Source organism: Tyto alba, unplaced genomic scaffold (assembly GCF_018691265.1).
Source record: "Tyto alba isolate M040663 unplaced genomic scaffold, T.alba_DEE_v4.0 Super-Scaffold_14, whole genome shotgun sequence".
NCBI classification, from domain to species: Eukaryota; Metazoa; Chordata; class Aves; order Strigiformes; family Tytonidae; genus Tyto; species Tyto alba.
The window spans coordinates 59,202,978-59,217,361 of NW_024881276.1; the positions used below are offsets into that span (position 1 = coordinate 59,202,978).

Below are 14,384 nucleotides of genomic sequence, written 5' to 3' on the forward strand. Positions count from 1 at the left end.
CCTCCTTAAATGCTTCGAGAGCCTATTTCATATTCCACGGAGATGGAGATGAGTCTTATAAGTGTTTAAATTGCTCTTCCCTGAAGGCAGGCAATGCCCTTGACTCTCAGCACACTCCCATTTCATGCTGGAACATCAGGGGAAGATGTGTCTTAACGACAGCACTTGTCCCACACCCAGCAAAGCGTCCCACTGAGACTTGCAAAGGGAAATTTGATGCCTCCATCTCTTTCCTCTACACGAAGCTAGCTGTGCCTACTGGGATGGCAGCATGTCTCCAATGGCTGCCATGATCAAAAGGCAAGGACCTGCTGCTTCTGCTCTTCTTCTCTGACCCAAATGGGTCTCATGCTCCAGTGGGGAGGGTCATGACTCCCCTTGATGGCAGTGGAAAGGGGTTGAGAGCAGTGAGTTGGAAGTTGCAACCTACCTCAGCCTTCGGGATCCCAGCGGGGTAGTAATGGGCTGCAGTGAGTTCTGGGAACAAACATTCAGAGAAGCCCTTTAGCGGCAACCTCCCTCTGAGCTTTGCACCTAAGCACGGGCAGAGACTCAGAGCACAGCTTCCAGAGCAGAGCTTGATGCTAATGAGAAAGCCAGGAATGCCCAGCTAACGAGGGCAGAGGATTTCAAGCTCTCTTGTTCTGGGAGGGGTAGTTGGAGGGAGCATCCATCACCTGATATGATACTGGTTTCCTAAGGACTGGTTGCCTCACCTAAGCTGTTCATACGAAAAACTTGCACTCGATGCAGAAAGCTCAGTCAGAAGCTCCCATCACCACGTGTCATTTAATTTACATCCATTCAGCCAAACATCTTTATTTTTCTTGTACCTTTTACCTGGAGGTCTACTGCAAACTGCAGGCAAGGCAGAGCTAACTTCACATACCAGGGAATTCAACCACCTCTACAAGAGACAGGGGCAGCTATTTAGCACTGCATCCTAAAGATGTGCTTTCACTGTTGTCTTGAGCTGATTTAGGTGGTGCTACCACTGAAGGGAGTAAACCAGATCTCCCTCCTCCCACAAGGCTGCTCACTCCTGTCCCCTGCTTTATGTTAGCACTAGAGGTCATGCAGCTGTTCGTTCTGGCCGAAAACAACCTGCCAAGAGTTTGTTTTCAGGAGGACCAGAGATCTGATCCAACTTGCTGTACGGCCATACAAGGACCAGCATTGCTCCCAGACAAAGGGTGGGAGCAAACAGCTGGGAGGGGACATGACAGATTGTCTCCTTATCACTGTCTCAGCTGGATGAGACTGGTTGTAAAACTGCTCTCTACATCTATAAAACCTGCAAGCACAGGAAACAAAGAGCATTACTGTAATCTGAAATAGCAGCAGGAAACTGTGGAGTCAGAAGGCAGTCACCCCCTCAACCCCACAAATTTCACCAGCACGCCAGTGCCAGCTCACAAAATCCTATGAAAAACACCAAAAGCCCTATTACACATGACCAGAATTGCTTCTATTTAAGTTGAAAATGCTACTCCCAAGCATGTGTAGTACTGTACGTTCATGCTAAAAAATTATCATTCCTGTCTGATAGGATGCAAATTAGGTTATCCCAAAGGAGAACAATTGTTCAGTCTTGCGTGCAGCTTAACTGAAGCTTTCATCTCAGGCAAGGTCAGTTGGCAGTGTGTGCTGGGAAGAGCGCTGCTGGAGAGAGCATCAGGAGGTCCTGAGCACTCTGCAGTGTGCAGGGGACTTGCCTTCCTTACCCTGGGCGTGCCCAACACTGAGGGAGCAGTAATGGTGCTGGAAATTCAGCGTTTTTCAACCAACTCTAAAACTGAGGTTACCTTTTCCCTCCACTGCAGAATCTGAGTGGCTCGATACAAGCTCCCACTGAAACCTATGAAGAAGATGTCCCTGGGTGTTTGATAGGACCCAGAGATTCTGGTCTCTTGCAGTGCCAGTGCTCAACAGAAGCTGTGGTTGGTGACCCAGTAAAGGGAAACATCCCTTTTTTCTTGTGAAGTCAGGAATGGAATGGACTTTATTTCTTTTAGAATGATGAATAAAACCCTGACAACATGAGGAAAAGCAGACAGATAACTACAGGATTTAGGATTAGGGTAGGGGGTGTCTCCTTCCCCCAGGCTTTTGGAGGAACAAAAGCTATTGCTACAGTGCAGTGGAGTTCGCTGGGGCTGCGAAAGAGGCTTCCTATATCCAAGTCCTTTTTCAAGTTCTTTGCCTTAATTTTCCTAGCTCGGAGCAGAAGGAACAAGCAGGCTTAGCAGAAGGCAGGGCCTGAAGACCACAGGACTCAAATCCAACCCCATAAGCTTTTCAGAAGTCCCTCCAGACTTTCTGTGAAGCCCCCTGTCAACGCAGCCTCCAGCTCAGCGCGGCAGGGAGGCAATTTCAGCACAACTGCAGGTGATGCCCAGAGGCTCTGCAAACCCCAAAGCAGCTCCGTGGGTATTACCTGTTTCATCACTGTACTCCCCGTCGGGGCAGTCCACGCACTCGAAGCAGCAGGTGGGCTCTCCCTCAATAATTCCTTTCCTGGTACCTGGGAGGCAGTCCCTGCTGCAGTTAGAAAAAGGCACCTGCAAGAAAAGAGCCCGAGAAGGGTTAATGGTGGCGGTGCCCCACATGCAGCCTTTCTACAGCGGGACCTGGGGCTTCCTCCAAGGGTGTTATTGCTTGGTTAGCATGCTGGATGGAGATCTTCAGAGGCTGACCTCCTTCCTCCACAGAACAGACATGTTTTGCACAATAGTCCTTTCCCAACCCACTGCAGTGACGTGTTTTGAAAGAACACATCAAGGGATGGTAGAGAAGATGAGCAGATCTCTGTGATCTCCACTGCGCTGTGGGTACTGCAAACCAGAAAACAGTCATTAGATGGTTAAAAGAAACGACAATAAATCTCTACTGGCAGGAATTTGAGTCAGCCTTGGAAATGATAGGTTCTGACTGCTGATCCCTGATCCCATATATTGCATATTGACTGCTAATGATTTATGGGATTTAAAACAGGTTCTTGAAACCCACTTCCTCCTGTTCTCTTGAAGACCTCCAACCCGGAAACAAAAAAGGCAAATTAACTAAACAAGAGGAGTTTTCATATGAAAGAAAGAAGGGTCCTGTTTTCAGAACACCGAGCACCTGAAGATGCAAATCAGCAGCTACATGCCGATCCAAAGGCTTCCAGACTGCCACTGCTGTGAATGATCAGCTGTGTCACCTGCTGGATATGCATTTTTGCTGTCTGTGAGCCCACCTGGGCATGGCCATACCCTGGCAGCAAGTGGCTGCATGGGCATGCTCACCACATGCCTAAAGCGCACCGACAGCAAGGAGTTCAGCACGGTGAGTGGAAGCCCGGGCCTTTTTTTACACAGAAGCACAACCTGAGGTTGAGCTCACCTTTTCCCAACTAAATCAAGGAAAGAAAGCTGACACAGAACATGGATTTCTCAGCTCAGAGGAGTTCAGCCCCCAGTTTCCACTGCCAGCAAAGTACCATGATCCGTACGTACTTAAGGGCTGCTCTGTTTGGAAACCTCCGTTCAGCTGCTTGGAAGTTTGCTGCTAGTTTGCTCGAGTGCAGCTAACCTGCTGATCTCTAGGTTATCTCCTTGGTGGATGCACTTAGGCAGTGAGTCCAGGGTGTGGCTTGGAAATTGCCTGCGTGCAGGCATTGACCTCAGCCCCAGGGTAAGCCACCCCTGGGCAGTGGCAGCTCCTACGCTGAGATGCCCGTTTTGCGGCTCAGGTATTCACCTGCCGCCGGGAGCGGCTGTCACTGCCCATCGCTCTGAAGTACAGCTGCAGCACGGTTTGGGAACAGTGTTTCTAAGCTGTTAATCAGGATTGCATAATTAATTGGACAGACACATATCCAGGGCAAATCACTGCAGCTTCCCACTCGAAGCACTCTTTGCCTAGGCTGCCACTGATGATTTTGAACAGGCTGAATCAAAGGCCCGACTGAAGTCATGCACTGCTTCTCCATTATCTACTAAGCTGATTGAGCTTCCAAGGAGGAAAATTACATTGGTTTGGCATGACTTCATCTTGAAAAATCCATGTTGGCTTTTTCTTATCAGTTTATTATCCTCTAAGTGTTTATAAACTGTTTAATATGGGTTTTTTTATCAAGTCTCTCAGGTTACTGAAGCTCAGCTCAATTGTGTGTAATTCCCTTGGCTCTTCTGTATCTGCTTTTAAAAACAGGTACTATGATTACCCTCCTCTAATCCTTTGAGACATCACCCATTCCCCACATTTCTCAGAGGTGAATTGTGAGTACTTTTGGGTTTGCTTTGGTTGCCTTCTTAAGTATTCTGTGGGAAATTTCATCAAGTTCTGCCAAAATGAATCTATCTTACCTACTCTTTAAGTTGTTCTTTTGCAAGTCTGGCCAATGCTGAAGTTCCTGTGCTAAAATTAACTACATTTAATCTTTTTTTTGAGGATGACAGAGGCACAGAAGGCTTCAGTGAGTGAAGTATTGGCTACTCTCTTTGAGCGAGGCCCTTTATCTGGAAGAAATTCAAACTCTATAAACTGAAAAAAAGGCTGCAGCAGACATAGAGATCACAACCCCCTCCACTGGCACACAATTTACATGCCCTGACATGACACTCAGCAACATCCAGCTGCATTCTTAGCAGTTTAGGACAGAGAATGAAGATAAATATTGCACTGTTGGAGGAATATAGACCAAGAGAACGCAGTTGCTCTGTTTAAGTATAAAACAATAAAATCCTAACTGTTGGAAAAGGTGCCAGTGGCATTTGTAATGATCAGAAAAAGGGGTTAGAGTATCAGGGGTTTTTTAATTCCACTTATAGTCTGTGCTCAGAGACTCCAGCTGGGCTTAGAAAAGTCTGAGCTCAGTATTTCTGCAGTAATGTGTCCTGCCTGACTCATGCCTCCTTCAGAGAGCTCTGGATTTAAAACATAAGCGAAGCTGTGATATCTGGAGTAAAGGTAAGGCTTAACTGATGGTTTAAATATATTAGCTAAGCGTAGCTACTGCAGAAGCAGTTACCTAATCTGTCAGCCGATGTGAATAGTCACCTGGAAGTGAGTTGCCTTGTTCAGTAATCAAGTGCTGATTTAACACATCCAAACATTGCAGCAGGGTCTGGCAGTGACATTTCTGAGCTAACACTCCCTGTGTCACCTCCCAGGCCACAAGCCAGATGCCTGCTCAGTGTCCTCTCTGGGGGCTGAGGCTTCTCTCTAGGCTTGAGTGGGCTGCTACCAGCTATGACAGCAGTTCACCTGGTTTTTGTCCGAGATCTCTGCATCACGTTCCCATCACGCAAGGGAGACACAGCCCTGGCTGCTAGTGATAATACAGTTATGCTGAAAAGATCTAACGTATGCAAGAAAGTGGAGAAGGACTTAGGCCTGACTAAAGTCAATGGCTACATCACACACTTTTGAGACTGTACAAGCACCTTCTGGTAGATTAAAAAAAGGTAGCAGGCACTGGCATCTCCCACTATTTAAGCACCATGTACAAGTTAACCTAGGCAGATTGACAGAACTTGCTCTGTTTGGTTTGCAAGGCATGGGTGTGAGCAAAGCTCTGGGACTCAGAGGGTAAAGCCAGCAGAAAGAGTTGTGAATTTAACTAGGAGCAGGAAGAGACACTTCTTGATACAGAGATAATGGAAGTGGAGGAGGTGGCTGCTTTCAGCAATGAAACTACTGAGCTCAGAAAAATGTGACTTCATCAACAACCAGACTTGGGTAATGAATTTCTCATCCTTGTGGCAACAGCTTTGCAAAATTCCAAGCTATCTACTTGGGCCAAAAAAAAGGGCATTATTTAAACCATTACTACCCAGGCTCATCAAATGTATAGGAGGGGAGAAGCAGCTGCCTGTTATTTCCAGAAGCATGTAAGGAGGGTGTGAAAGACTACAGCAGAGACCATGTATACAGTAAGATGAATGGATCTTTTGATGAGACATGGAGCCATAATATGAGGAGTGTGCAGGGTTCGTTCAAATTTCAGATTGCTGAAGCTTGGGAAACATTGCTGTGAGGATTTAAGTACTTACCTCCTTAGAGAATCCACTCCACAGGATCTTGTTTTCATTGATGAACAGCCTCTCCCCTTTCTTGGCATAAACGTTGTAGTGTCCAACCTCTTCAAAGACGACTGAGCCATCCTCCGGAGAGAGATGCCAATTGATTATTGAGTAATTCCCTACCAGGTCCCCAAACTCATCGAAATCCACTTGCTCCCCCATGTTATTGGTGAAATTTAAGTGTCGCAGATGCTTGAGAACCTAGAGAGAGAGAGAGACACTCTGAATGCCTGTGTGTCAAAACCCTACCACAGCACACATCTTCTATGGGGACAGAACTGGAAATAATCACTTTACTACAGTCCTTAATCTCTTAAAAATTAATTAATTACAGCAGTAGCAGGCTTTCTCTCATAGACATCACACACACAAACAGCCTGTACAAACCTTGTAGACAGCCCAAGGTATCATGGCCCTCCAGACGGTTGGAGGCACCAGTTGCTGTGCCATCAGCCATTCTGCATTCCTCTCCAGCCCCTCTGAGCCACCTCTGAAGCCCCCAGCTCTTCTTCAGAGGCAGAGAAGTGGCAGCATCCAGTGAAGCGTTTCAGTCACCCACACATCCCTCTCACCCTGCTCTTGCAACCACACTGCATAAATGCTCTCAGTTGACATCGCTCATCTCTGAACGATCAATCACTCAGAAATGGGAATGCTTGAGAAACAATTCAAACTTGACTTTTGATTGGAAAAAAAACCCAAGTACAATGCACTTCAGTAAAAGAAAAAAAAAAAAAAAACAAAAAAACCCCAACAAACAAATCAAGTTTGTTCACCACATGGCAGGCCTGGAGAATTCATACCAGGTTTTTTTGGCTCCTGTCTCCAGCTTGCGTAGTTTCAAGTAATCACATTCTGCCTGTCCCCACATGCTGACTCCTGTAATCCTCACCTCATGCCTTAAACTGTCATATGCTGTGGACAAGAGCAGTTAATCCCAGGGGCGACTGCAGTTGCAGAATTCATGATCTAGACAGTCTGACATGTAGACCAAAGAAACTGCAGCACGAAAGTAAGCCTGTACTGGCAGCTGTGGTGCAATTTATCTACATTGTATTTTTTCTTCAAAAGTTAGTTGCTGGTTTATGCATTTACCAGATTTCCCCACGCACCCCCTCATTTAATGGATGTTCTTAGTTAGTTTCTCTGTAGAGCTCATCTATGTGAAGCTGAGGTGACTCTGAGGGCACCTGGCTGTCAGCTGCCCCTAGAGCACTGCTGGCATAGTTGCTGTAACAACTATGTGTCTGTAACAGCATGTAAACCCAGTCCTCTCTCTCTCACCTGTGAATGCCCAAATGTACGATCCTGGATGGCAAAATGTAAGAAAAAAACAAAATAAAATAAATTTGTCTGGGCAGGCAGAGCCCTCCTCACCCTATAGACATAGAACAGACAATATTGCTTTAATGAAGTCTTTTCACCTGGAAACACAGGGACAGGAGAACAGAATCACTTAATTAATTCCTGTCAGTTTTGCTAAATTGTCTCATTTTTCTGCTTCCTTTTGGGATCCTCCTATCTCAGGCTAAAATACCCAGAGCTACAGAGACACCCTCCTTTCAATGCCTATATTAACACCAGCCTGAGAGAGTCTGGAAACATCATAGTAGTACTACTCAAGACGTGGGTGGAAATACCTTTTCAGCGTTGTGTGATGTTGGCAGAAGTACATCAAAATATTGCCACAATATTCAGTCTTTGAATAATGCATGAGATGGCAGAGACAGGACTTTTTCGGTGTCTTTCTCATCCCCGCTGGCCCTCCTCTGTAGGCCAGCTCCCCCATAAGGTGTGCAGCTGAAATGATCTCACTGAAAAGCCTGTCCCTGGAGCACCTCACCCTCCACATGGCAAAATAAGGTGTTCTGCCCTGGTACTTTGCTGTGGAGAGCCAGTGCATTGCCTGCTGTAGGAAAGACCAACACCAGGCTATCCTGACTGGGTCTCACTGCTGGGCTGACCGATATTTGTACAGACAGGAGATGCAGACCGTGCACTACTTTTGATGGCAGTTACTGCACCCATCAGGAGACAATCCTGCAGGAGCCATACTGAGGATTCTTCAGTTCAAGTCCTGCCTCTCCTGGCCAGCTGCAGCTGCAGGAGGCTGACTGGTCTTCTGGTCAGTGAGACAAACGGTGGAGAAACTTCTGGACTCCGTGGATGCAGGGTTTATTGTTTAATTTCATAACATTCAGCTCCATTAGTCTATTCCTTTGCCCTACTTCCTGACATTAGGCTTCTCAGAAAGTAATATATAGCCCTGGCTACCGGTGGGATTTTGTAGGATTAGTTTAGCAGCATGCTTCCCTTGGTCACACACTCAGAGTACACTCGAGGATTCAGGTTATAAACCATTTAATGTATGAGCTGAAATCTCTATCTGGTGGGTAGATATTCATATAAAAGCACTGATCTGCATTTAATATTGTCTTTCCCCAGGCACAAAATACCAGCTTCAGCTATGTAGCCACAGTTGGGGAGCAGAAGAGCCCAGGTGTATCAGTTTATGCAGGAAGTACAAATGCCCTATTTAAAATCCCAAGTGGTAGGGCAACAGGAACAACAAGACTCTTTTTTCTCTTTCCAGCAAATATCTAAGTTTGCCTTCAAGTTTAACTTTCTGAGGGGCAGCTTGTGAAATGGTAACTGAATGACTGCTAGGACATGTTCCTCTTTTAGAAGGTAAGAAATCTGCTCTCTACAGGATGAAAATACTGTTTAAACAGCCAAGGAATATATAAGCACTAAACTTTAAAAGAGGAAGTTGTAGACTCTGAATAACTACAACACTCTTTTATAGGCACCAGTCTATCAATGATTAGCTAAAGGCTTTACAGTTAAAAATGTGTCAGTGTGTTTTGTAACTAAAGATAGAAACATAAATACCCAGGACTCAATCCACAAAGGCTTAAAAGACCCTGCTTCAGCGAGGGCAAGAGCACGTGTCAGGGGTGCATGCATCATATTCTGGAACCAAGAGCTTACAAAAGAAGTGTTGTCCTCATGGCTTGAATACACCTTCAGCAGCTTGTGGAAGCCCATGGGGAGAGCATTGTGCAAGCTGCTGTCTTCAGATGCTTCTTTCTGTAATGTTTCCTTTTTTTTTTTCCCCCTCTGTTACAGGTTAAATGTTGAATTGAAATGCCTTTTAATGAAAACCTCAGAAAGGACTTGCAAGCTGCCCTCTAGTTCACCCTTCCATTATTCCTGGTAAGGCAGGCTATTCCCAGCCACGTAGCATCCCGTGCTTTATCCAGGCTAGATGTTCTGGGTCATGTGGTTTCCACTTTTACGGAAGGATTGTAAAACCATAACGTAAATACAGTTGTATTAGGTCAGACTGGCAGGCCATCTCCCCAGGACCTGTTTCGGACTGTGGCCAACAGCAAATGCCTACACAAGAGTAGAAAGGGATGTGATACTTCTCCAACAATATTCTCACGCATTTTGCAGCTCAGTGACTTCCTGGCCCAAAGGTCTTTGTACCTGATAACCTGCAGTGGATTTCTCTTCCATGACATTGCACATTTGTGTTATGCAACTGTGTGAACTTTTCACATCCACAGCCTCCTACAGCAAGGAGACCTCCATTTTACAAGAAAAGCACCTCTTCTTGCCTGTTGGAACAGAGTAGCTACTAAACTCTTTTGTTATCTTCATGCTTATGTTGGAAAAGACAAAGACCTGTCATTTGCAAGTCACCTTTCCCATACCTCTCAGGATTTTACAAACCTTTGTCAGATCTCTCTTCAGCCACCTCTCTCCCAGGCTGATGAGCCCTATCTGACCTCGCTGCTTCTTGTACAGAAGCTGTTCCACTGACCTTTCTCCAAACTTTCCCAGTCTCCTTCATCAATTCTGAGACCTGCATATAATATTCAAGTGAGATGCACCAAGGGTTAATGAAATGGCCCCAGGGCACTCTCTTTAACTCTCTGTCCCTTTTCCAGTGTGACTATTCTTAACATTGCATTTGCTTCTCTGACTACTACTCAGCCAGAGCTGAGAAGTCCATCCAAGGACCTGTTAAAGCTCGATGATCTCATTTGTGATTAGTCAGAACCCACCGCTTATTTTTATCCTCTGCTATCTTTCAACCAACTGTTCATCCATGCGAGGACTGAATTTGGTGACAGACTACCAGAAGCCTTTTACGAGCCTGAATATACTCTATGAATACGAGGTCCCTTATTCATATAAAGCCCAATGCCTCCAAAGAACTTCGGGAGGTTTGTGAGGTATGGCTGCTTTTTACAAAAGTCATGGTGACTCCTCCTTAGAATATTCTATTTTTTCTTCCTTATTATTTTTCTTTCTAACTACAGTTTCTAATAGTGGGGTCAGTCAGGCTCTGCTAGTTCCTTGGGTCTCCTCCAGAACCTTTTTAGAAAATATCTGTCAACATTCTAGGCCCCAGGGCCTAAGACTGTTTCAAGTGAGGGGTTGATGACTCTAGCCAACACTTCAGCTACTTCATTTGTGAGCCGTGGCAGGGCTCTTGGGTGAACATCATTCACTTGTACTGAAGTATTAAGATTTGTTTTGCTCTTGTGTCCCATAGCTTCTTCTACAGTCACTCCAATCAGCCAGATCCTCTACAAGTCCCCCATTAATAAATAAACTCGGCAACCTTATCAAGTTTGTCCATAAAGAACACACTTCTATTCTGCCATTCCCTTACTCTGTCTTTTGCAGTGATAATCTATAGCTCGACAGACAGTCCTACTGCTGGAGTGTTTAAAAAAGGATTTATTAGCTTCTACCCCGTTTACAGCCTGCTTCTCATTCTGTTTTTTGGCCTGCCTTATTTTATTTTTACATTTAAGCTGCCAGAGTTTACGATCCTTCCAATTTTATTCACTGGACATAAATCAGCTATTTGAAGGATGCTCTCACTTTTAATAAACACCACTTCAGGGCTAGAAAGAAGATCATGTCTGGATGAAAAACACTGAAAGTGGGGAAAGTCCTGGAGATGAGGGAGATGTGTGGAGATGAATGTTGGGGGATGTCCAGTAGTGCTTGAGACTGGTAACTGTGAGGAGCTGCGTAGCATGAACTGATGACTTCCACCTTGACAGACCACCCAGTGTCCCTGCTGGGAAGGGAAGGTGAGTGAGACCTAGTGAATGTAATGGTGTGGGGAAAGCAAGCGAGTGTGTGAGATACCAAGCAGGTTAAAAGCTCTAGTCTTGTTAGTTCTTAAATTAATGTCAGTATCCAGATCTGCTATGGGTTGTCATTTACTCTGTCTCAGCTGTGACAGGTTCTTAACCAGTCTCCATATACTGGCAAGGGTTGAATATCCTTGGCTTCCTTCTGCAGTTTCTTACGGTCCTGCAAGGGAAGTGAACCTGGGCACATTATAGGTGTCTGTCTCCATAGAAGACAAATGATTCCCCTTTCTAACATACAGCTGGCAAGGAATCCTGTCTTGTGAGTTAACATACATTTGCCCAAGCTGAGTTTTAATTTCTGTCTACCTGGCTATATCCAGGCCTGTAAAACAGTTCTGGACCAATGGCTACCAAAAGTTTTTCTCTTTGCTTTAGTAGGGTGTCCCTGCTGAGAGCAGCGGACAATTCATGGCTCAATGTGAGGATAAAAAGCTGGCAACTGTACTGAAGATTTCTTCCCTTTCATTTTAAACTGCTGAGGGCCTATTCTTCCCTCTTGTTTCAGATTCCTAATCAAGCACCTAGAGAAGATACTTTCATAATGCTGTAATAGGCATAAGGACTCGAGAGCTCAGCTATCACACTAGCCCAGTGGTCACGGCATACATGATTTGGTTTCTGCCAGTGGTCAAGTATCAGGAGGAAATATACCCATGCCAGTTCTGAAAGAGCCACTTGTAAAATACTTTAAGAGAAATGTTCCCTAAAGCAATAGCTTCTTCTTTCTTCCTTTTGTTTCCATCTATCTATGTGTTGGTCTTTATTTACATGCTAGCAAAGCTCTAATTTTTACTGTCTATATCAATGTTTAATTCCTGCTGCATTCTCTACTTTGGACTATCTTGTTCTGCTGTTTTTTTTTTTTATTATTATTATTTTTTTTATGTAGGGCTAACTCTTAGGCTCTCCCAAAGGCATGCTGTCATCACATTATGGATCAGTTCTGATACAAAAGATCTGAACAGTCAGGAAGGCGCTGGCTCTAGCCCCTTGAGTCAGTAATGCCTGTTTCCAGCAGCCTAAGGTGGGACAAGATAAACTGCAGCCAACTCTTCTGCCCAAAGCATTCTTCTTGTTGGCAGGAGCTGAACTCTTCTTCCCCTCTATAATCTCTCCTCATTCCCTGCTGCCCATTGTGCACCAACAGGGACAACATGTAGTGCTGATGTTTTTTTTTTTTTTAAATCAACGTGCCAGGATATGCCAACACCATTAATTTTGCTTTTTTTCCAAAGGCCATTCAGAAGATAACAGAGTTCTTCAGCCAGTGGAGGATGTGATTCACTACCATACACTACCTGCAACATTCCACCTAAGCTGCCTCATTTCTATTGGTTTTCTGCTCTGATTAAGTGACTGTTAATACTGTTTATCACTATATGGATAACCCAGGTGGAGAATCTGAAAGAGACCCAGGAACAGAGCTGGGATTCTGACTGTAAACACCTCATAAAAATATGGGATGTCTTTATGTTACATGTGTCCAGTCCCATGCACAAGGAGTGCCTGGTCTGTGTTTGGGATACTGGGCACTTCATGCTAAAATAACAAAGATTGGTCATCACCTACTGCACAAGGACTGGGCTGTACTCCAGGATTGAAACTGTCAGGTTGGTAACAGTGGAGATGAACAAAGGGAGATAAAATCTGGAAGAAGGGCTGGTGTCAAAGAGCTGAAGAGAGCGAACACTGTTAGTCAGAGATTAGGTGACAAATCCGCAAAGGAATTCTGGCAAGATGGGGTGGACATCCCAGCTCTGGTGAAATGTTAGATCTGCCAATGACTTGAAAAACAGGGTGAAAGCAAGTGTTAGTTCCAGACTCAAGAACGGCTGTACAAAGGCTGAGAATGACTCAGGAACATCTGAAGCTGTTATGCTTTGATAAGAGTTGAATGACGTCCTCGGAAAGCTAGGTAGGTCAGTGGACAGCATGACTGAAGGCTAAATGTGTATGACAGATACAATGTGCCATATGTTAGGAGTAATAATTTAAGCTATTCATAATCTTTATTTGGAAACTAAATTAACTAACCACTCAATAAAAAAGACCCATTCATTATTGTAGGCAGCTCAGCAACAACACTCTGTGCATTATGTAGTTGAAAGAGCAAACAAAATATTAGGATGTGAGAGTAAGAAGGAAAATTACACTGAAAATTACACTAGTACAGTTTACCCTGGAAAATGCAGTCTAGTTACTTGGTCAGAAATGAAGAATAAAAACAAAGGAAGATTAGAGAGGTCCAGGGGTGATGGTGATAGCTCTTAGACAGTCAGTCTGACTTCCATTTGTAAAGAAAGGAAAGTGTGGGATTATTTAACTGTTTATGACACACGTAGTGATTTGTGGGAAAGAGGTGACATACTCTGACAGAAGCAGAGACCCCTATCCCTGCAAAGCCGACTGACTTAATTCAGGTCTCCAGAGAAGTACAGGACATCAAGCTGTCACGACAAGATGTGCCGATTGGCATATTTTAACTGATAATTGGTTTGGTTTGGTTCTGCTTCCATCATGGACATGAGATCCCCAGGCAGCTGAGAGCCGGATCTCGCCCTCTTCCACTGACCAGTGCCCTCTGCCCAGGGAGGTGCAGCAGTGGTGCTGACGTGGGTGCCCATGCATATATTTTGTTTTCCCCTCTGTGAGAGAGAAGCAGGCCCTCCAGTAGCAACTTGCAGGATCTGGGAGAGGGCGGAACTCAGATGGACTCTGTTGGAAACATCTCACCTGCTGCTTAGTGGAAGGTGCTCAGTGCTTCCTTTGCCTCATGCTATGCTGTGAGTGCTCAGTCTGCTTGGAAACTGATGAAGGCCAGGGCTTTCTATGACAAGGACCAGCTGGACTGCCTGTAACTGGGCTTCATGGGTTAGCTTATATGGTTTTCTAGCCAGCAACCAAGGGACACTGCTTTGCTGATTCAAAACTGCAGCAGCTTTGACGTGTTCTTGAAAGGCGACAGAAGTAACAAATTAAGAGCTGCTACAACAGCAGGAGCAAGTCACTTAAACCAAAAATGTCAAAGGCATGCATTTAAAAATCGGTCTTGATATAAAATGGGGCTAATCTGACTTAGGGTACTACGTTTACAAGGATGTCCAGAAAGAGCTCAAGAACAGCAGCCTAGTGG

At 45.0% G+C, this 14,384-nt stretch overlaps 1 protein-coding gene across 2 annotated transcripts in view; it reads right to left on the bottom strand.

Moving 5' to 3' along the window:
* The window catches only part of CASR (calcium sensing receptor), a 75,933-nt gene that overhangs the window by 2,426 nt on the left and 59,123 nt on the right, over positions 1-14,384 (bottom strand). For both annotated transcript variants that reach the window (XM_042789065.1, XM_042789064.1), the window contains 2 exons: positions 6,039-6,269; positions 2,438-2,561 (listed from right to left, as the gene is read on the bottom strand). In XM_042789065.1, coding sequence (XP_042644999.1) covers positions 2,438-2,561; positions 6,039-6,269 — 355 coding nt within the window. The remainder of the gene's footprint in view (positions 1-2,437; positions 2,562-6,038; positions 6,270-14,384) is intronic.